General features: G+C 43.7%; 1 protein-coding gene across 5 annotated transcripts in view; it reads left to right on the top strand.

The window, feature by feature from the left end:
• LARP1 (La ribonucleoprotein 1, translational regulator) overlaps positions 1-22,579 on the top strand; it is a 67,378-nt gene that overhangs the window by 31,255 nt on the left and 13,544 nt on the right. Inside the window, exons 2-11 of one of the 5 annotated variants that reach the window (XM_033140348.1) lie at positions 2,413-2,474; positions 7,665-7,730; positions 14,106-14,280; positions 14,640-14,780; positions 14,946-15,089; positions 15,909-16,071; positions 17,433-17,577; positions 18,097-18,271; positions 20,444-20,613; positions 21,951-22,304. In XM_033140348.1, the coding sequence (XP_032996239.1) occupies positions 2,413-2,474; positions 7,665-7,730; positions 14,106-14,280; positions 14,640-14,780; positions 14,946-15,089; positions 15,909-16,071; positions 17,433-17,577; positions 18,097-18,271; positions 20,444-20,613; positions 21,951-22,304 (1,595 nt within the window). Of the gene's footprint in view, positions 1-2,412; positions 2,475-7,664; positions 7,731-14,105; positions 14,281-14,639; positions 14,781-14,945; positions 15,099-15,908; positions 16,072-17,432; positions 17,578-18,096; positions 18,272-20,443; positions 20,614-21,950; positions 22,305-22,579 lie in introns of all 5 variants that reach the window. The other 4 variants (XM_033140345.1, XM_033140346.1, XM_033140349.1 and 1 more) reach the window with 4 other exon arrangements.

A 22,579-nucleotide genomic window follows, 5' to 3' on the forward strand; every position in this document is an offset into this window, starting at 1 on the left:
GGAAGTGGCCACCCTTGGAAACCAACCACTGGAATGTTTTTTCCATCCACCCAGCGATGCCATCATGTTTGAATTTTTGCTGCCTCAGCTTGTTGTGAATAAATCCCTGCAAGTTATAATATCATTTAGGATCATCCAGAGTCTCGTGTGTCAGTGCCCTGTTCCATTTTTGTGAAATAGTCTGACAGAATGACTGTGGCTGGTTCTGAGTGCCTTCTGCTTTTTCTCTTGTTTTGAACCAGAACTGTTGGCCTTTTCATTGTTAAGGGAAATTAAAGGGAAATTAGCTGTTCCTTTCTCTTTGTGGCATGTTAATTGGGGGTTTGCTCCTTCGTTGGCTCTCAGAGTTCTGAGTTCTTTAGGGTCAAAAAGCAGATTTTCCTTCAATCATGAGCTCCTTTTCTGTAATCCATAAACACGTCGTGGAAGGAAAAGCTATATATGCTGAATTTGTATAAAACCAAGCCATGAGAATTACTACAGTGTCAAACTTTATGTTGTAAACAACTTTTAAATGAACAGTAACACTGCAGTGAAAAAATGAGCAACAGTAGCGGTGTTGGTCTGTAAGAAACAAACCCTCCAAAATCCATAGTTGGGCAGTACTTTTATTGCTCTAGTGAAGGTATTGTTCAGCTGTGGGCTTTAGCATTCTTTCTCCCTCTACAGTAAGGTTCTCCCAGTAGCGGTACTGCATATAGCTGTTCCTGATGTGAAACCAGAGACTTTTGTATGGTACAAAGTCAAAATCGTAATTTATTTTTCATGCACTGGTCTTTACTGATTTAGTTTACTGGTATTTGTTGCAGGTTAAAATTGGCGGGACTAGCCCATGTGTACATGGGGGTAGGGGTTGCTGAAATCTGCTATGTGGACATTTTAATCACTCTACACCCCCCAGCATGGTTGGATGTGCTGAATAGCAATAGAGCTGGCTTTAATTTGAGTGCCTTGAAAGGGTATCAGGATACTGAACAAAAAGCCAGTGCCAGCCTCCCCACTTGCATGCACTTCTCAAATTTGCCTTCCCTGCTTCCAGTTCCAGGGCCATAACCAGTCACTAAGAAACACAGGAGTGATGTTCCTCAGCTGTGGTCTCATTTCATGCCTACAGTAATAGAATCGTTTCTGCTCAATAATGTAATTTTTAGTAGCGTTAAGTATCTATGCTAATTCAGATCTTTTAGCTGACACCCTGCTTTTGGAAAGCCTGGAAGTGTGTTCCTTTTTTCACTTAAAAATTTTGCCTTCTGTCCATGAGGTGCATATTGTAGATAATGTTGGCAGTCTATACGCTAATCCTTCATTAGCACATGTTGCATACCAGGATTCATACAGCAATGGTGATTTTGTGCTACTAGCAAAGTTCAGGAGAGACTCTGGTATCATTGTGCCTAAAAATTTCCTCAGCATTGGTTGCTGATCCACAAAAAGTGGTGGGCCACAGTAAGCTTCTTACCAACCTTTTTTTCTGTTGGATGAACAAAGCAAAACTGTATGCTCCCTGCATAAGGATGTAGTTCTGTAGACCCATACACAACCCAAATACTGGGAAAACCATACTAAGGGAATGCAATAGAAGCTGGCAGCAGAGTTTGGGAGAGTACTCTGCAACTTGCTGTTTTCTGGCTGCTACGCAGCTAGCTTTTGCCCTGCTTATATTGAGATTTTGATTTATAGTTAGTTGCTTCTGATACATTTTGTTGCTGCTGCTGTTGTGTTCAGCATCTTTAGGGGATTTAAATTCTTGGTCTCATGGGTTACTGGTATTTTACTAGTGAAATAAAGGTATTCTCCCAATTTGACATTGTCCAGCTGCTGGGATGCTCTGCCACACCCTCCACGAGGGGGCAGGCTCCTCTGAAGAAAGAATTGAGAGAAAGTAGGAAGCACTGCCTACTCCTGGATAATAGGCAGTACCTCCTACTTCCTCCCAAGAGTTGGCATTTTCCATTTCCTTTGCAGTGAATGGATACACAGCAGGTTCACAGCCTGGCCTTGGGAGCCAGTTCTAGCTGGTAATAACTCGTCTTCATGCCAGCCTTGAAAACATAGGTATTACCCATGGGTGGGTGAGAACTATTTGAAGATAAATGCTGTCCATTTACTCTCAGATGGAACATCGAGCGTTTTCTGGGTACAGAGTGCTTAGAGCAATCTATTAAGAAGGGAAAAAATCTCAGTAGAGTCATGGCTCTACATATTGAACTTGAATATCATGTTTCAATCTACTGATCTTCCCAGTAGTTATGGAAGAGAGACTTGGATTTTCTTAAGAGACTGACCTGGTTGTTCCTTGGAAGGTAGATGAATGTTAAGTGTGATTGCATGGAGTGATACAATAGGGACTAAAAACCGCTTCAGTGACCAACTTAGCATATTAATTTTTTGGCTTTTCTTCCCTCTCACTAGAGCATTCAACCCCAGCCAAGGTGGTGAAAGCTGCAAATCCAAGGCAACGTAAAGGAAGCAAGGCAAGTACTAATGTTCATATTTGTGTTTCAGTTTTATTATGTGAGTTAATAGTGGTTCTCAGAGCTGTCTTGCTTATGGTTTCTTGATAAAACTTGAAGACAGGTTTAGGGGTCTTTATTTTTTGTTTCCAGCTCTTACTTTCATGATCAGCACCTTTTTAGTGCATCTGTTCTTCGGCTTCCCTTGCTTGTGCACCATCAGTACTTGTGCACCTGTTCTGTGCTTGTGGCACTTAGTGGTCTGCAAGTACATGGCTTAATCTGTGTGCAGCTGCTGGTGAATGGATGATTTATCTGGAAAGCCTTTTGCAAATACATTTTCAGCTTTGACTCAATTTGCCAGTTACTGGTTTGGTAACAAACAACTCCTGTTAACTCTTTTTGGGAAGAGGTGCCAACATCCGTCCCACCCTCTATCATTGGCTGGTTTCTTTAACAATCTGGGCTTCTCTGCTGTTTATTCCTTGACTATCAGTACAATAGGTTGCCTTCTGCTACACTTGGCGCCCACAGAGCAGTTTTAGTCTGTGGTAAAAATGCTTCAGTCTGCAATGCTGCACATCAGGAAAAAACTGATGTTTTCTTGTTGAAGTTGCATGTCTGGTTTTAGCTACTGTACCTGTACCAAGTAGGCTTGGGTTTATGCTGCTATTTTTTTCTGGGCACTAGAGACTGCATCATAAGAACAGACCTGTTGAATCAGACCAGAGACCCATCCTGTTCTGCACAGTGGCAAACTAGATGTTTATGGTATGTTCACAAGCAGGATGTGAGGGCAATAGCACATTCCTGGTGTTGAATGCAATTTTTGGTCCTGGAGGCCAACAACACTAGTAGCTATGTTTAACTTCATCCCACCATTTATTTATCCAATTTCCCATTAAAGCAAAAGATGGGGTGTGACTACTTAAATTGTCCCCTCAGGCGCACACACACCAGAGATGCACTGCAACATTTTCCCTTGTGTGTTTGCTATGGGTGGTAGGCAATAAAGTTTCATTATTACTGGTAATTAAATGCCTTCCTTCCTAAAAGTGTGCTCTTGTGTTGTTCTTGTCCAGCTTCATTTGGCCTCTCTGCAACCTTTTTGCTTACTTTATATGTAGTTTTCTAGGGGACTTGACACATTACATGCAGGTTCTGTTCCAAACTTTAGAGAGGTCCTTAAGGTGACATAATTCAGGCTAGATCAGAAGAAATCTCAATGGAATATCAGGGGTTAGAAAATGAAAACAGCTGGAAGCGGGATATGCCATTGATTTGATCTGCAGTCACAGGCTCTGCTAGAGGGCAAAGCTCAAGATGTGCTTGCAAATCAAAAGGCTATGCTAATTTAAGCTCAGTCAGTCATGGCAAAGTTCATTGAATTATAACATTTATGTGCCATACGGTATTCCTAGGCATAGACTGTGATGTTTAATGAATAAAAATATTACTGTTTGAAAACATAATGGCAGTAATGCAGCAAGCAATCTTGGCTCAGTAAGGGAGAGAGCTGGTGATGGTTAACTTTATGCAGCCAATTTTGCAAAACAAAAATTGCTGTGTCATGTGTAAGGATAGCAAAATCTTCCCCATGTAAGACTAATCCATTGTACAATGTCATGCAACTTCCCCTATCTTCTAAGGATATCATTGCTTGCTAATTCCTCCTTTTTCTGGTGACTGAATTCCTTCATCCCAAACTTACTTGGGGAGCAGCATCTGTCCTTGCTCAAACCTGCTTCTCTTTCCACATCCCATATCCCCATCCACATAAGAAGAATAAAGTCAACCCTTTTTTCTGTTGTATAAGTCAGTTTTATCTTAAGGTGATGTTGCATGTTGCAGACAGTGTGGAGAAACAGATGCACAAATGACTTGGAGATCCGCTTAGTTATTCCAGGGCAGCTGGAATTATTCCAGGAGAAGATGCAAATGCTCCTTGCATGTGCATTGGTTGAGCTTGTGTGTATTTGCTGAAATGCACACACAGGAATATGTGTGAGGCACTTGCATATCTGCTTTCGGCGCTTTCTAAAATATGGGAAACTGCTTTTAGGCCCCAACTGAAGTATCCTTACAAGGCAAGAAATGCGGGCCAAATTGATTGAGATTTCTCCTTATTGTATGTATGAGATTATTGTCATTTAAACCCCAAACATCACTATCTCTGTTTGTTTATTTAATTTTGTTTTTGTTTTTGTTTATTTGCAACATTTAAAAATATGCCCTCCGCTGAGTTTTAAAAGTGTGAAAAATGCATATGAAAACCAAAATTAACATAAAATACAGCAACAACCATATAATCTAGACCAGTGTTTTTCATCCTTTTTTGGGCAAAGGCACACTTGTTTCATGAAAAAAATCACGAGGCACACCACCATTAGAAAATGTTAAAAAATTTAACTCTGTGCCTATATTGACTATACATAAAGTAATTCTCTTGAATAGGAATCAAATAAACACAAAGAAAGTATTTTATAATGACTTTATTATGAAATAGTAAGTAAACAGAAATATGAAAAATTATAACATACTTTATTCAGTGCGCAACCAGGGCCTGTTTGGCTGAACACAAAGCTGATATTAACTAGATAAGAGTCCCTTCTAAATAAAATACATAGGATTGCACTACGTAATATTAACTTATTAATGTACTGCTTTTCAGTCAGGATTGGCTCTCACACCAGGTTCCAGTTAAAACCCACAAAAAGGTACAATATAATTAAGGATATATTTGGCATATGTCAGGAAGTCTCTTCTGGTTCTTGGCAGCTAGCGATACAGTCCAGGCTCTTCCCTTTGAATCAAGACGGACAGAGCAGAAGGTGCTACCGGTATATAGAGAGACTGTGAATCCACTGACTGGCCAGCATATTGCCAGTGAGACAAAATTTAACCCGAATGAAATGTAACTTGGCATATGAGGCTTTAACTTATTAAAAAAAAAGAGCCAGAAGAGACGTGCTTACACTATGTACTCACCAACAACTTAATACATAGCCTACATAGGCATATCAGAAGGAGCTGCACAGCTCTTCCCTGAGCCTGGCTGCCTTTTCCCTTTTCGACTGTTCAGCTCCCCAAGAACAGCAACCGCGCTGCTGCTTCTCCCTCAGAATCCAGCGCAACCCAACTATTTTTAAACTAGCCCCGCCTCCGCTGCCTCAGTCCCTGACTGTTAAGTGCGTGCACCCTCCCCTAGGAGTGGGTGTGACTTTTCACTCGAGTTCCCTCCCACCTCCTCGTGGCGATGCGTGGGGGTGGGGGGAAGAGGACGAGGGCGAGCAACGGGTTGGCGCAGTGCGCCTGCGCACGCAGCGCGAGAAACTACCCGGCAGGTTGCAGTTGGTGGTTCCGCCGTAAGAACCCGCCTGGGCTCTGCCGGCTGCCGTTGTTTCCAAGCTGAGGGAGGAAAGGAAAGGCTCGGCGGTTGCTCAGTGGGTGGGGCTGCTGGCGCCGCAAGCTCCATTTCGGCTGTTGGTCGCGCGGCGAAAATTTGACTTTTTTAAAAAAATCTTTTTAATTTTTTAATTTTTCCCACGGCACACCAGGCAACATCTCGCGGCACACTAGTGTGCCGCGGAACAGTGGTTGAAAAACACTGATCTAGACTACAGTCACAGAGCAATAAAGCTATGGAGCAGCAACAACAGAAAAATGAAGTGCTAGCAATACCCAGTGCACCTCATCTCTCCTCAAAGGCCAGGATGAAAAGGTGCATCTTCAGTTATCATTTGAATTGCAATTACTCACCAAACTTAAAACCATGGAGAAACCTGGTCTTAAAACTTAAACTTAAAACTTAAAATTGCAACTAATCACCAAACTTAAAACCATGGAGAAACCTGGTCTGAACAAAGACATTGGATTCTTATCTCATTATACATGAAAATGCTATCTTTAGCCATCTCAGCCCTTGCCTTTCCCTGTAAGAACCTGTAAAAATTGCAGTCGTCAACAGGTTTTCCACACCTATAAGCTGATCACCCATTCCCACCACCTTTCTGAGTAATACCCCTCCCCACTCCCTCACTATTTTTAAGGGTCTGGTGACTTCCGTTTATCTGTGTATCTGAAGAAGTGTGCATGCACACGAAAGCTCATACCAAGAACAAACTTAGTTGGTCTCTAAGGTGCTACTGGAAGGAATTTTTTATTTTATTTCATTTGAAAGAAAACTGTGTCGAGGTGAGACACAACTCAGAGGGGATGTGATTCCACAGATGTTGGTTACCATAGACCTCATTGGGTGTGGGAGCTCCCAAAAGGGTTTCCCCAGAAGATTTTAAAGACCAGGCCAGTTGGTATGAGATGAAGTGTATTTTCAGATATTTTGAGTCCAAGTCATTTAGAACTTTGAATCTTGCCATAAGCACCTTAAATTGGGCCCAGAAGATAATCAGCAACCAATGCAGTTGTTTCAAAATAGGTGTTTTATGTGAATGGCTAGCCACACCCCCAGAATTATCTTCCCAACCTTTTGTAGCACCTGTGTTGCTAGTGTAAACAATGTTCACTAGGTGGCACTGTGTTTGCAATGACAACATTTAGTCATGCCTTAATTGCTGAAACTGAGTTGAAGCCCCTCCTTCTATTGCATTTTAAGGAGGAACAAATCAGTGATACACCACAAGGCTGTGGAAATTGCAGCATTGAAATGTGTCAGGAACAGTTCAGATGACTAGAGAACAAGAATTTAAAGAAGGCAGATTAAATGTACCCATCAATGCTACAGCAGACACACCTGCTCTTTTTAAAAGGTGTTTTGCAGAGTTTTAATTTCTAAATGCTTGTGTACATTTGTATTGCACAAAATACTTGATATAAATAGTCTTAAGAATTACTCTCTCTGGCAATTGGTGTCACAGGGTAACAAAGGCGAAGATTAATGGGGCTCTAGAGAATGGGTTGCCTTCCAAAGTTGGATTGCAGCTTCCATCAGCCCAGCCAACATAGCCAATGGTCAGGGATGGGGGGAGTTGTAGTCTAGAGAATGTAAGATTAGGCACTGTCCCTTTACTGTACTCTGTCATGGCCTTTGAAATCTGAAATGTTCACCATGAAAAAGGACAGAAATAGGTGCTTAGTGTGGATTTTTAAAGGAGATGAAAAATTCTCCTGCTGGAGAAATATGGCAGTTTTACAAAGGGGAACTCCTTGCTCTATGATGCTCTGTTGATTTGATATCTCTGCTTGTCTTACTAGGTTGGTGACTTTGGGGATGCCACAAACTGGCCAACGCCAGGAGAAATAGCTCACAAGAGTGTCCAGGTAAAACACCCATTCTGACTTGAGAAGGAAGGTGCTTCTGTTCTTTGCCGTGATTGTGGATGACTAGGGTTCCTGAATGAATAGTGTTCTGTGCAAAAGCAAACCATTCCATAGGCCTTTGGGAATTTCTTTGTAGTAAAGTGGCTTGCTATGATGGTAGCATTACAATCCTATTCATGTCTACTGAGCGGGAAGTCCCATTAAGTTAAATGAGACCTACTCTAGATAACTGTGTTGAATTGCAGCCTTGGTATATATCTTTCTTATGCCTAGGCACCACTGTGAAAGTTAGTCTAGTTTAGAAGTAAGTTTTTAAAAAAAGTTTTTTTAGAGTCAGAGTTATAGCCAATTACCGTATTTTTCGCTCCATAGGACGCTCCGGACCATAGGGCGCACCTCGTTTTTACAGGAGGAAACCAGGGAAAAAATATTTTTCTGGTTTTCCTCCTCTAAAAGGCTGGGAGGGGGAGCGAAGGAGGCAGCAGCGGTGGAGGGACTGGGAGAGGAACATGCTACGGGCCTCCCCTGCCTCTCCCACCCTGCCGACACCAGCGAAAGTGGGGCAGAGAAAGGGGAAGCCCAGTAGCGATGCTGTAGGGCTTCCTGTCCTCCCACCCCACTTTCGCTGGTGTTGGGGAGGTTTAAAGATTTAAAGACAGCTGGGGAGAAGGGGTGAACGCTCAGCCCTTCTCCCCCGCTGCCTTTAAAAAAAGCGGGGATGAGCCTCTCTGAAGGGGCACCATGCACCCCTTCAAAAAGGCTCATCCCCGTTTTTTTTAAAGGGAGCAGGGGAGAAGGGGTGAGCGTTCACCCCTTGTCCCCAGCTCCCTTCAAAGCAAGTGGGATGAGCACAGGGTGTGGGGTGGTGGAGAAAGCAGCTGCTTCCTCCACCACCCAGCACCCAGCGCTGCTCCAAAAAGCCTGATTTCGGGCGCTGGGTGGTGGAGAAAGCAGCTGGGATCCCGGCTGCTTTCCCCACCGCCCAGCTCCCCGTGCCGATGCAGAAAGCCTGCTTTTTGGATCGGCGCGGGGTGCTGGGTGGTGGAGGAAGCAGCTGGGATCCCGGCTGCTTCCTCCACCACCCAGCGCCCCGCGTCGATCCAAAAAGCCTGATTTCGGGCGCTGGGTGGTGGAGAAAGCAGCTGGGATCCCGGCTGCTTTCCCCACCGCCCAGCTCCCCGCGCCGATGCAGAAAGCCTGCTTTTTGGATCGGCGCGGGGTGCTGGGTGGTGGAGGAAGCAGCTGGGATCCCGGCTGCTTTCTCCACCACCCAGCGCCCCGCGTCGATCCAAAAAGCCTGATTTCGGGCGCTGGGTGGTGGAGGAAGCAGCTGGGATCCCGGCTGCTTTCCCCACCGCCCACCTCCCCGCGCCGATGCAGAAAGCCTGCTTTTTGGATCGGCGCGGGGTGCTGGGTGGTGGAGGAAGCAGCTGGGATCCCGGCTGCTTTCCCCACCGCCCACCTCCCCGCGCCGATGCAGAAAGCCTGCTTTTTGGATCGGCGCGGGGTGCTGGGTGGTGGAGGAAGCAGCTGGGATCCCGGCTGCTTTCCCCACCGCCCACCTCCCCGCGCCGATGCAGAAAGCCTGCTTTTTGGATCGGCGCGGGGTGCTGGGTGGTGGAGGAAGCAGCTGGGATCCCGGCTGCTTTCTCCACCACCCAGCGCCCCGCGTCGATCCAAAAAGCCTGATTTCGGGCGCTGGGTGGTGGAGGAAGCAGCTGGGATCCCGGCTGCTTTCCCCACCGCCCACCTCCCCGCGCCGATGCAGAAAGCCTGCTTTTTGGATCGGCGCGGGGTGCTGGGTGGTGGAGGAAGCAGCTGGGATCCCGGCTGCTTTCCCCACCGCCCACCTCCCCGCGCCGATGCAGAAAGCCTGCTTTTTGGATCGGCGCGGGGTGCTGAGTGGTGGAGGAAGCAGCTGGGATCCCGGCTGCTTTCTCCACCACCCAGCGCCCCGCGTCGATCCAAAAATCCTGATTTCGGGCACTGGGTGGTGGAGGAAGCAGCTGGGATCCCGGCTGCCTCCCCCACCGCCCAGCTCCCCGCGCCGATGCAGCACCCAGTGCCCGAAATCAGGGTGGGGGGAGGCCGCAGGAGCGAAGCCTTCGCTCCATAAGACGCAGCAACATTTTCCCTTCCTTTTCAGGAGGGAAAAAGTGCGTCTTATGGAGCGAAAAATACGGTAAGTGATTGTGTGAGCGGAACAACTTCTTGCACAGTGGAACCTCCTATTATCTTTGTGTTCCCACAGCCCCAAAACTACTCTTGGCGGTTCCCTCATCTCACTAGAGCAGATTTACGTATGATGTAGGGGGAGGAGAGGAAGGGGAAGTTGTGTTGCAGTAATTCAGTGGGATACAGCCCAGAATAACTTTAGGCTTAAATTTATGCAGTGCATTGGGATTAACATTTGAACCATTCTATAAATGCAGTGTCTATTTAGTCTTCCTTAAATCCTGCCAGTTAAATAAAAGCTGAGAAGTTTTTTTTATTTTAAAGTATATATAGAGTAAGGGATCCCTTCCAGATTATTTTATGTGTGTGTATTGAATGGGAAGTAACATGGTGGTAAGAACTATGTCCCCTTACACCCAATAATGAAAATTGAGAAAAATGGGGGGTTGGGGGAATGGTACCTTAATTGCCCCCAAAGATCGGTGTTCCCTTCATTTACTGTTTGAGAGTGTTTATTGGACGCAATAAATCACATAATTATGAAAGCTCAATTGAAATGGTGATTTAATGTACAGACAGATAGATAAACACATACAGTATCCATAGATGATGGAAAGAGGTAGAAGTATATAAAACAGATTACATTGTTGTGCTTAAAATGAATTAGCATTGTGGAAGTGGGCTTTATACTCATATAAAATTATTTCAGTAACCAACAGTCCCTGTTAAGTAAAGGCAGTCATTTATGTAACCTGAACCTAAGCCATTCAGGGCTTTAAAGTAGTGGCTAACACTTTTTATTAGGGCTGGAAATGCACTGGTAACCAGTTCATCTAATACAAAATTGGTATAATGGGTTCTGATCTTCTGACCCCCTGGACAACCACATCCATATACCATATGGGTGGATAAATGAGGTCAAGTCTGATCTCTCCATATAGGGCCACAGTTGGTGTACCGGACTAAGCTGGTAAAAGGTATTCCTGAGTAGCATCAGGACCTGAACCTCCCCTTCAGCAAGTAATTAAAACTGGGAACTTGATTCTTTAGGAGGAGTGCAATCTCATCATGGACAGGTTGAACACCTCTATTCAAGATTGCCATATCTCCTACCCACAAAATAAAAAAAATCTTTCCAGTAGCACCTTAGAGACCAACTGAGTTTGTTCTTGGTATGAGCTTTCGTGTCTGAAGAAGTGTGCATGCACACGAAAGCTCATACCAAGAACAAACTCAGTTGGTCTCTAAGGTGCTACTGGAAAGAATTTTTTTATTTTGTTTCGACTATGGCAGACCAACACGGCTACCTACCTGTAACTCCTACCCACAAGACCTCCATTTTGTTTGGATTAAGCTGCTGCTCGGTCTTCTTCCTCATCCATCCTCAAAAGGTCTTCAAGCATTGGCTCAGAAGTTCCACAGCCTCCCTAGGTTGGATAGATGGAAAATAAGTGGAGCATCATATTAATCCACAAACAAATGACAATTCAGCCCAAACCTCTGAATAGCTTTTCCCCGTTGCTTTATTACAGACATTAGATAGTATGAGGGACAGGATAGAACTGAGGCACACCATCAAACATGGGGTGGGATATTTGTTACTCAGGCCAGGGTAGTAAAGCCTAAGGCCAGTGTGAAGCTGCAAACTTTTTTTTAAAAAAAAAATGTACATGGAAGAATATATACACCACTCAAACACTTTTTAATTATTTTAAGATAAGAAAGAGCAAGACACACACATCCCTACTCCCTCTTAAAGGATTATGACTACCTTGTACACCCCCCACCAAAAAAAGGCTGTGGACCTGTTTATCTGCAACTTGGCAGGCCTAATCTGCACTGGAGGAGCTCTTGCATCTGTAAATTACATCAGCTTGGTCAAAAGGGGGGAAATATTGCCATATTTAGATTTCCCATTATAGTTAATTGGCCAACAGAGCTTCATTTTATATGGAGTGACTTGGAACCTGAGACATGGATTCAAGAAAAATAACATGGAAACAAATCTGATTTTTTTCCCCTGAAGTGTACAGGTGATACAAGGTGAAACTTGGCCTGTGTACACATCCTAGTTTTTGTCTTCTTTCAAATCCTGTAGTAACTGAGGATGAGGTTGAATGCCTTGAACTTGATGGTTGTTTTGTTTTTTTAATGGTTAGAGAAATGACCTGTGTTTGTTCATCTAAAAAATCTAGGCTTTGAGATAGAACTTTGATCATTTCTTAACTTAAAAGAAGAACATTTTGAATTCATTCCAATTGCTCTGTAGGTTGTAGAGGTATTTATGCCTACTCACTGAAGGGTTTTTTTAAATAAAAAAATACAGCAAATCAGTTACAAAACAGGTTAAAGAATAACCCTTTGTTCAGTGGGCAAAGTGTCACTTTTCAATACGGGATTCTCAATTGCTGGGAATTTACTACTTTCTCTGCTTCTGTTAAGTGGAGAAAGCCAACTGTCCTTTGGCTGGTGTTGTGATAGTAGAATTGCAACATCGTGCTTTGTATAAAATGACAAAGCTTAAAGGGTATATTTTCTTTTTCCGGGGTACTTCCCATTCTCTCCACAGCATTTATTTATCTAGTTCTTCTTAGTCCTTGAAAATGATTTTCAGTTTGGTTTTGCAGGTGGACCAATTTTCTGCATTTTCTCCTTGAACTTTAGTTTGGTGCTGCATAAGGTGCCCCGATAACTTGGTTATTGGGTGGCATATAAATATTCCTGGCAATTTGTTTAAAAACAAAATGGAAGCACCAGGAAGAAAATAGGGTGCAAATTGTGTATAAATTTCAATTCTTCCTATTGTATGTATGAGCACAAACTGACCCACCACTGATACAGTTCAAAAAGAGAGAACAATTAGTAAGCTAGGATTTTCTAGGAGTCACATTCCATCCCCTTCTTGGTTGCACTCTTCCTGCTGAGTGCTTCCTTATTGTCGCAAACCCTACAGCATTGAGCTATTTGAGCAACTTACTAAAAATGTTTAAGTTCATCTCCTTTAAAAGAAAAAAGTGCTATATTTTTAAAGATTAAATTGACGGAAGAAAATAATATACTTACTTTTACAAAAACAAAAAACCCCACCCACACATGCACACATATGCAAAAATGTGTTTATGTTCGATTTTACCTGCCTATATTCTTACTGTTACTTACATGTGGTCTACCAACATGTCATAAATTAAAGTGATATTCCCTACCATGAGTGTATTTGGTCAAATATGCCTAAAGATGTATGCATGGGTGAATGTTTGAAGGGGTGATGAAGTGTTGAAACAAGATAATTCATGTTGCGGCACAGAGTCTGTTGTTTCCCACCATATTGCTGAGAGTTTAGTTTGAGCAACACTTTTTGGGGGTGCTAAATCTCTGCTTAGGAGAAAGCCAGGAATAGCTCATTACAGATCCCAGGCAGATGATTTCCTTTTAGGGTTTCCCTGCCCACTATGCTCCCTAGCTCAGCGGTGCTATTCTGGGACATCAGCTTGGAGCCCATTCTAAAATCTGGCCACAACGGAGAAGGTAAATTTACCAAGTCTTCAGGCAAACCTGGGATTGTTCTTACAAGGGGATGAAGCAGGTGGGCTGGTTAGCACCAAGCCAGGCTTCTGGAGCCAATGCCTTGTCTTCTGTGTGGCTTTATGGTGGGTGGAAAAGCACTCAAAGAGGGACACAGTGCAGATGCAGAAGTGCTTAAAGCATACTTCTATTTTGGGGCTTCCCTCCCCTTTGGCAGTAGCTTTCCAGCATCATTACATCTTGTCAGCCAGCCCCTTCTCTGGGTCTGGTGTCCTGCCCTTTCTTCATTCACCAAACCTAACCATGTCTGGTTTCTGTATCATTCAGAAATCATTGGGACTCATTCTGCAGTGCATGTGCCTGAAGTACACACTTGCCTTCTAATTTGACTAAAGTCTTGCTCTTGTAACCTTCTTAACTTCGGAACAGGTTGCTTCTATATAACTATGCAATAACTGCTTTAGCTTGAAGTCGTGCTTTATCAAGAAGTTATTGCTCATGAATTGGAGCTCTCTCTTGGTTTCTAGACTCTTCAGGTGGGCTCATAAGAGTGATTGTGAACGCAAGTGTGATTGTGAGCACATCAGGCAGCTAAATGAACTGCTGTGTCAGTTGTGATCCACCTTTGCTCAACCGCCATTTTGATTTCCAGCTTGCATGTCTGATTGTCATTTTCAGCAGCTGCCACACAAGCCTCAATCTCTCCGGAAGCTTCCTATTAAGAAAAACATGAAGGAGCAGGAGAAAGGGGAAGGGAGCGATGGTAAAGAGAACATGAAAGCCCGGTCAGATGAATCGGGGGAGGAGAAGAATGGAGATGATGACAACCAGAAATCAGCTCAGAAGAAGAAGGGTGAGAAGAAACTATTTGAAAGTGCTGAAGCACAGTGGTCTGGGATCTCAGGGACTTCATCAAGATGGTGCCCTCCAGATGCTTTGGATTACAACTCTTATCAGGCTCAGCTGTGCTAACTGGGACTGATGGGAGTTGTGGTCCCAAACTTCTGAAGGGCACCATGTTGGTAAAGGCTGATATATGGTATGTCCAAGATATGATCCGGCAGAGCTTTTATTATATTCTTAACACTTTTGCTAGTTAAGGTCAGTTACGAAGACCTGAATGATATGCCTTCTCTCCTTGTGCTTTCCTGGGTGAGATGTTTTGTACTTCCTCATAAAGATTTGTAACAGCCGGTCCTTGGTGCCTTGCAGGCAGCAGACACAAATGGGTCCCTCTGCAAATAGACATGAAGTCTGAGGTACCAAGAGACAAAACAGCTTCTCGCAACAACAGACAAAATGAGCAGCACCGGCACCCTTCCAACAACCGAAGTGACTCAAAAGGTATTTTTGGTAATGTATTTTTTAACTGGTTTGTTTTCTGGCTAAGCCTCTGTCATTATCTGCATAATGTGTATGAGGGAGATAGAATCCACCAGCCCTCCATGATTCAACCAGCATCTCCCAAGCATTTCACACCTCTTAGGGGTATGCTCATCTCTTAACATTCTCTTGCAGGTTGGCATCTGGATAACAAACATGAACGAAGCTGGCCTGACCATGATGAAACCTCTAGTGTTAAGAGTGAGGGAGCAACTGTGCGTGGTTCCTTCCGAGGCAGAGGCCGTGGTCGGGGGAGAGGGAGAGGGCGAGGAAGAGGAGGTACTCGCTGTACGTATAAGACCATAATATTTTTTTATAATTGTGGCTTTGTATACAGGATGTGGTAGACAACAAATTTCTTCTCCCACTTGGAATATCAATGGCTAGGGGACAACTGCATTGTTTTGGCTGGACTGTGACTCAGCACAGTTTGATTACATGCACTAAAATAAATGTACAGTGGTACCTCAGGTTACAGACGCTTCAGGTTACAGACTCCGCTAACCCAGAAATAGTACCTCGGGTTAAGAACTTTGCTTCAGGATGAGAACGGAAATTGCGCGGCAGCGGGAGGCCCCATTAACTAAAGTGGTACCTCAGGTTAAGTTTCAGGTTAAGAACGGACCTCTGGAACAAATTAAGTTCTTAACCCAAGGTACCACTGTACTATTAAAGAGCATTGTTCATGTTTGTGTAATTTTTGTGTAAATTTATTGCCACTGGAAATGCAACCATACTAGTTAACTGAGTATTTTGAACTAAAAAGCTACTACACTAAGTAAACAGACTTTTTGTAGATTCTCAAATATGTATTACAAATATAATAGTCATTCAAGAAGTCGCCAGTTGTGAACCTCTGTTATTATATAGTGCAACTTTGTTTTGCTTGACCAGTGCTAGATGCACATTTTCTGTGGATCTTGCATTGCAATTCTGTTTAAAATGGTCTTTCCAAAAGAAAATGTCAATGCCTTTTCCAGTTCCTAAATTAGGCTGCTGCAAGCCTGGTTCTCCTAATCTGTGGATATTAACAGTGTAGAGTGGTCTTAGAAAAGTTGAAGTCTTAAGAAATTTCCTTTTGCTTCTTTCCCCTTGCAGCTCATTTTGATTATCAGTACGGTTACCGGAAATTTGATGGCTCTGATGGCTCACGCACTCAGAAATACACCAGTAATATCACTTACTATTTTGACAACATCAGTAGCACTGAGCTGTACAGTGTTGACCAAGAGTTGCTCAAGGACTATATCAAACGGCAGATGTAAGTGTCAGTTTTGATTCTAGGAGTAGCTAACCAAACAGTATTTGCCTTTTGAAGAGTTGTAGCTAGTTTTATACCTTTTTGTAGTAGATTAAAAGTTAGGAGTTGTGTTTGCAAAGACAATGGTCTTCATCCTGAGTAAAAGTAGGTAGAATGGGGATTCTTGCACCATCATCACAGCCTGTGAATATGTGCCAGTGGGTACACTGACTGGCACAACTGTTTATAACAGGTTGGCCAATTGGAAATATGCAAGATTTTTGCTGGCCCCTGAATCAACGGTGGCAGTCTCCATAGCCATGCCCTACACTTACAGTTAAGACTCTAGCAAGAAAAGTGAGCGGCCTCTGACATAAATTGCCTCTCTAGAAACATATAATTGTACTTTAGGCCAGTTTATGCCTCTGTTGAATCAGTGGTAGTAGTGCCTGCTTCCTGGAAAAGGAAAGCTTGCCTTTTGTTGGAAGTTGCATCCTACACCTTCAGTATCTGCATGCTGTCCTGATGTGCAGAAGAAGAGAATGAATCACCTTTTTCATGCAATGAGACCTGGTAGAATTTAGATTGACTGTCCTGAGGAGACTGGTAGCTTTGCTTTCCCCTTCAAGGGGTAGCCTGGACTCCCTGTGCACTGCATAGCTAAACAGAGATGTCCCTAAGTGTTTGGTTCCCACAGACTTCAGAAGTTGGCAGCCCATTGGTTAGAGCATGACATGCAAGCTGGACTACTTACCAAATCCTGGAACAGCTGATTTCAGGATTTGCATCCTTCAGATTTTTTTTTATTATTAGAATGTCATTCAGCTTTTACTCGTGTAAGCAGAATTAGCTTAGTTTGGGCTAGTTTTAGTTAAAACTCAAGAAGAAAGGAGGAAATGATGAGTTTTCTTCTGCCCAAATGATTACATTCTGCAGGGCTGAATCAATATTTTTATTAGTATTCTGGGGATTTTCTGCAGCTTGTTTTATATTTTATTGTTGATATTAAAATATTCTGTTAGAACCTTTTAAAATTATAGATTAGATTATGTTGTTAAATGTTGCAGTTTGTTGTTCAAATGGTTTTAATTATTGTATTTCATATTGGGAAAAATAATCCTGAAAGGGGGCCTATGAATATTGAAAATACAGTATAAAAATATATACTTATTCATGTGGATATGTCTTGAGCTATGGTCATGGAATTTCTCCCATAGCATCCAGTGCTGAAAGAGAACTAGGGTATTTACCTATTTTTGTAAAGTATTAGTAAACAGAAAGAGGGGTGTAATTTTCAGGAGGTCAGAGGTATTTATTCTGTTAAGTGTTACTTGGTGTGTGTGCACGTGTTTGTTTCATCGTCGTCTATTTACTGTGTTCAGAGAGTACTACTTCAGTGTTGACAACTTGGAACGAGATTTTTTCCTGAGACGGAAAATGGACGTAGAAGGCTTTCTTCCCATCACTCTGATTGCCAGTTTCCATCGGGTGCAGGCCTTGACTACAGATGTTGGCCTCATAATTAAGGTAAAAAATTACCCTGTGTTTCTTATTTGGGCCATTTGTGAGTGGAGTGCTGGGCAATCAAGAATGAAGTGCCCTGTTCAAACCCTTGGGCCTATCCTGATATATCTCTGAGCAAGATGATCAAAGCAGTGTGACAAATGTCTCAGCAGACTTGTGTTCTTTGCAGTTATGCAAAAGGTAGTTCATGCATTCTGCCAACTGCATGCTTGCAGTTTTCAGGATGCAGTTGCATTTTGAAGACTGAGGCTTTAAATAGCTGTACGACAGGGCTTGCAGTTCTGTTCGTCATTGATATTATTTGCATACTTCTGGGATTTCTCTTTTCTGCACAATCAAGGGTGGTGGAGAACATTTTTTGTAAACAAACAATGGTCTGGAGAAAAAGGAAGGTGAACCTTTATACGCAGTATTAAATATGTGTCTCTGTTTCTGTGGGGAGTAGGGAGAGGGTATGTGGGAGGAAGAGAGAACGAAGGATATCTTACTTTAGTATTAATGCTGACAGTGATTGTTTTTCAGGCATTGAAAGACAGCAAAGTGGTAGAGATTGTGGACCAGAAAATCAGGAGAAAGGAAGAACCAGAGAAATGGCCTTTACCTGGCCCTCCCATGACAGACTATGCACAAACTGACTTCTCTCAGCTCATCAACTGCCCGGAGTTTGTGCCCAGGCAAAGCTTCCAAAAGGAAACAGGTCTGTTGATAGTGTTTTAGAAGCTCTATCCAAGCAGTTTTATTTGTGTTGTGGTGATGAATTTGAGACCAGGACACCATTATGTATCTTGTATAATGGTTAGCAAAACTTCAGCTTTACTTAACTAACACGTACACACAAAGCTGACTGCACTGTTCTATCAAGACTTCCTTGAACATGTAATATGTACATCCTGTTTTTTATGTTGGTGTTCTGCAGCAGATAGGTCTAAGCGGTGCTCTTATATGCTCTTGTGATCCAGTAATACTAAAATGTGCCATAAATAGCAGCCAGACCACTTGCAGCCTTCAGTCATGCACATCTGTTGCTGCATAATATCAGAAATGAGTGTACATTTGTACCTTGGTTTTCGAACAGCCTAGTTCTCAAATGTTTTGGGTCCTGAACGATTGAAACCCAGAAGTGACTGTTCCAGTTTTCGAACGTTCTTTTGGAAGCTGAATGTCCGACGGCTTCCACGGCTGCAGCCAATCAGAAGCCGCGCTTTGGAAGCCGAACGGACTTACAGAACTGATTTCGTTCGACTTCCAAGGTATGACTGTATTGCTATCCAGTCATGTAGATAATGGGTGATCTTAATCCATTAGGAGACAGATTCTTAAAAGAAAAATAATGCCTGATTCCCTTTGTGCTGGCTTTGAGAGCTTCTTGGAAACAAAATTGATAAAGCCTCACACTTTTGTTGCTGCACACTTAACTGGCCAGGGAGGGCGGGGTACAAATAAAAAATTATTATTATTATTATTATTGAGTGTGTTGTGTGTTGCTGAGCAGGCATTGTGTTCTGTTTTGTTCTTGGTATATGCCTGATGAACACAGTATTGGCCAGCACGGCTCTTCTAAATGGTGAAGGAATGTTAAATACTGGTCCCCCAAGGTAATGAGGAGGAGCCTTAGGCGTCTCACTGTGGCCAGTTGACAAAATAATTTGCCAATAAAATTGCTTATATCTGAGCTGAGTAGTTCCGAACCTTTCTGGGGTTATGTACCCCTGTGATGAAAACTATGGAACACCTCCCCTGAAAAATACACATACACACAAAACTTTGCATACAATTTATTTTATTGCATTGGAATTTTTGTGTGTTCCTGGTTCACCCCCCGAAGTTCATCCATCGACCACCTAGGGTTTCAATGGACCTCCACAGGTTGAGAACACCTGATCTAAGACGTCTGCTATTTTAGTGACTAAATTTGAGCATATTGAGCTTGAGGATGTGGACAAATTGTTTTGAAGATTGAGACCAACCACTTCTGTTTTAAATCCATATACATCTTCGCTGAGTAAAAGTGCTAGAGGAGGGCTAGCTGTTTGGATTACGGAGACTGTTAATGCTTCTCTGGATGAGAGCTATTTTCTAACCCTAACTGTTTCTAAAGGAAACAGTTGTAAGGTTTTTATTGAAAAAGCCCCCCTTGGTTACCATCACTCTTGATAGTTATTGGTTAGTCTAACTTAATTTCTGGTGCTCATTTTTTCTGACCATTAAAATTGTACTTCCTTTCAATTGATTTCTAGGTCCACATAAAGGTGCTGGCTAATAAATGTAAGACCCTAAGTAGCTTGGGGCCAGGATATTTCAACAGCTTCTGTATGAACCTGCCCATCAGTTACAGTAATCTTTAGCATGGCTCTTCCATGTATTGCACCACCAAGGCAGGTGCACTAGGTGGAGATACAAGCATTTGTTCTTGTAGCACTCTCATTTTGGAACTCCCTCCCAAGGATGGTTAGAAGGTCCCCTTCCATGTTGTGCTTCAGGCAGCTGGTGAAAACATTTTATATATTTCAAGCATTATATCCTGTAGAGAAATGGGAGTCTCAGCTGGTGAAAGGAAAGCCACTGAATATCATAATTAGTCAGAGCTATGTATGGCTCAGGCAAAAATTCTAAGGATCATATAATAGAACCAACAAATTTTCATTAGTGCTTAATACAAATAAAGTAGAAAATATGTAAATGGCCACAGCTCTTCCACTCATCTCAGATGTTCATGATAGCTCTGTAAAGGGAGGGGAAAGTTGCCATCCCTACTCAGTTGCAAAGCACATGTTATTCACAGCTTCGGGCTAAACCTTGTGGGTGTTTTGTAAAGGGCTGTTGCCTGCATGTACAGATATTTATCTTTTACTAAAATACCATGTTACAGAATCTGCTCCTGGGTCTCCCCGCTCTGCTAGTCCTGTGCCAATGAAGACTGAGGAAGTTAGTAATCTGAAGACAATGCCCAAAGGCCTTTCTGCCAGCCTGCCAGACTTGGACTCTGAAGCATGGATTGAAGTGAAGAAGAGGCCTAGGCCTTCTCCAATCAGACCCAAGGTAGTTGGTGAATTGCATTAGCTGACATCCTCATGTATGTCAGACCTACAAATGGACACATTTAATGCTGGGCAGAAGACATAGGAGGTTCTAGAACAGGGGTCAGCAAACCTTTTCATCAGGGGGCCAGTCCACTATCCCTCAAACCTTGTGGGGGGCTGGACTATATTTTGAAAAATATAAAAACCCTGCAAGCCGGTCCTGCAGCTGTCTCTGGACCTGGAGGAGGAACGCACTCTGCATGTGCTCAGGAGCGTGTCTCAGCGCCGCCTGCTCACCGGTGTTGTTGACAAGCAGCAGCCATTCTATCAGCCTGTTCCCACATAGCTCTCAGGCAGCGTGCACCACATGCTGTGGCCCATCATCCAAGGCCAGGTCTGCTGGCAGGCCGTGCATGTGGAGCACCGGGCAGGCAGTGCGCAGCTCATCCTCCAGCTGCTCCAGTGCAGCCGCCAAGCGTGCCACCAGCAGCAGAGCTGGGCCAGGTGTGGCACCAGCAGGCGGTCCAAGGTCTGGCTGAAGCCCTGCGACACGCCCGTCACGATGTCCATGGCGCGGCCCAGACCTGGCGCCTGCCCGCTAGTCTCTCCATCTATGGCCACGCCAGGTTTACCTCAGCATACGCGCGGCAAGGCAACAGATTGGCTGCAGGAAATTCCTGCAGCCAACCCGAAGCCGCGCCAGCGCCGCTGCCCACCCAGAGGCATCCACAGCTTCTTTTCAAGGAAATGCTGTGCCGCGCCGGTTTAGCTCAGCGCGGGGACTGACCGAGCGGGCAGCAGGGTCCACAGGCCGGATTTACGAGCCTGGTGGGCCACATCCGGCCCCCGGGTCGTAGTTTGCTGACCCCTGTTCTAGAACGTTTGTGTGGCACTTTCTCCCCTTAGTTGTGTCAAGCATGCTGGGTAGGGAGATGGTGTTTCTGCTCTTTCCCAAAAGAGTTATTCCTGCACACAAACTTCATCATAATTCCATCCATCCTTTTTCTGTAACTTGTACTATTGAATTTTGTGAGGTTTAGATGCTGGTTCACCTCTCTTGGAGTTACAGCTGTGAGGGTTCTACTTTAAGGCCCCAAGGCTGGTTTGCTATGCTTGAAGGATGAGCATCAATGGAAGGGTTGCTGTGCTTGGAGGATCATGATGGGTGGAAGATGGTCATATGGTGGGCTGGGCTTTATGTGATCAGTGTGTGTTTGGTTTGTTATGCGTTGACCTTTGTTTTGAGGTTGAACCTTTGCTTGTCTTGTTTTGCTGCATAGGATCCCTTAGCTAAGTCTTCTGTGATCAATGTCCCAGCAGCTTCTGTCTTAACAGCATTATCTATTTTGATACCAGAAACCAGAAGAATCCAAAACACCAGTGAAGCAGAAAGATCAGGATGAGCCTGAGGAGCTGGACTTCATGTTTGATGAGGAGATGGAACAGATGGATGGCCGAAAAAACACCTTTACAGATTGGTCAGATGAGGATTCAGACTACGAAATTGATGACAGAGACGTGAATAAGATTTTGATTGTAACACAGACACCCCCTTACCTGCGCCGGCATCCAGGGGGAGATAGAACAGGCAACCACACATCCAGGGCAAAGATGAGCTCAGAGTTGGCTAAGGTGATCAATGATGGGCTGTACTACTATGAGCAGGACCTGTGGACAGAGCAGTTTGAGCCAGAGTACTCTCAGATAAAGGTGAGAACCAGGGATGTACCACCTTAGTGCAAACAAAAATGGTTGTGTTCTGAGGGGGGGTAGGAAAAGGAGTTGTGTGTACTGTGTCTCGATAATATTTTTAGTTCAATGGTGGTTTCATTTTCACAATTCATGAGATAATATTACTTGTGCCTTGTGCAAAAAGTATTAAATCACTTGCCAACCCACCTATATGTAACTGAGTTGGGAGCATTGCAAGCAGTGGATCTGACAAGCATCTGTTTGCCCTGGGAAGATGACTAACATGCAAGTTG

This window comes from Lacerta agilis, chromosome 2 (assembly GCF_009819535.1).
Source record: "Lacerta agilis isolate rLacAgi1 chromosome 2, rLacAgi1.pri, whole genome shotgun sequence".
Classification (NCBI taxonomy): Eukaryota; Metazoa; Chordata; class Lepidosauria; order Squamata; family Lacertidae; genus Lacerta; species Lacerta agilis.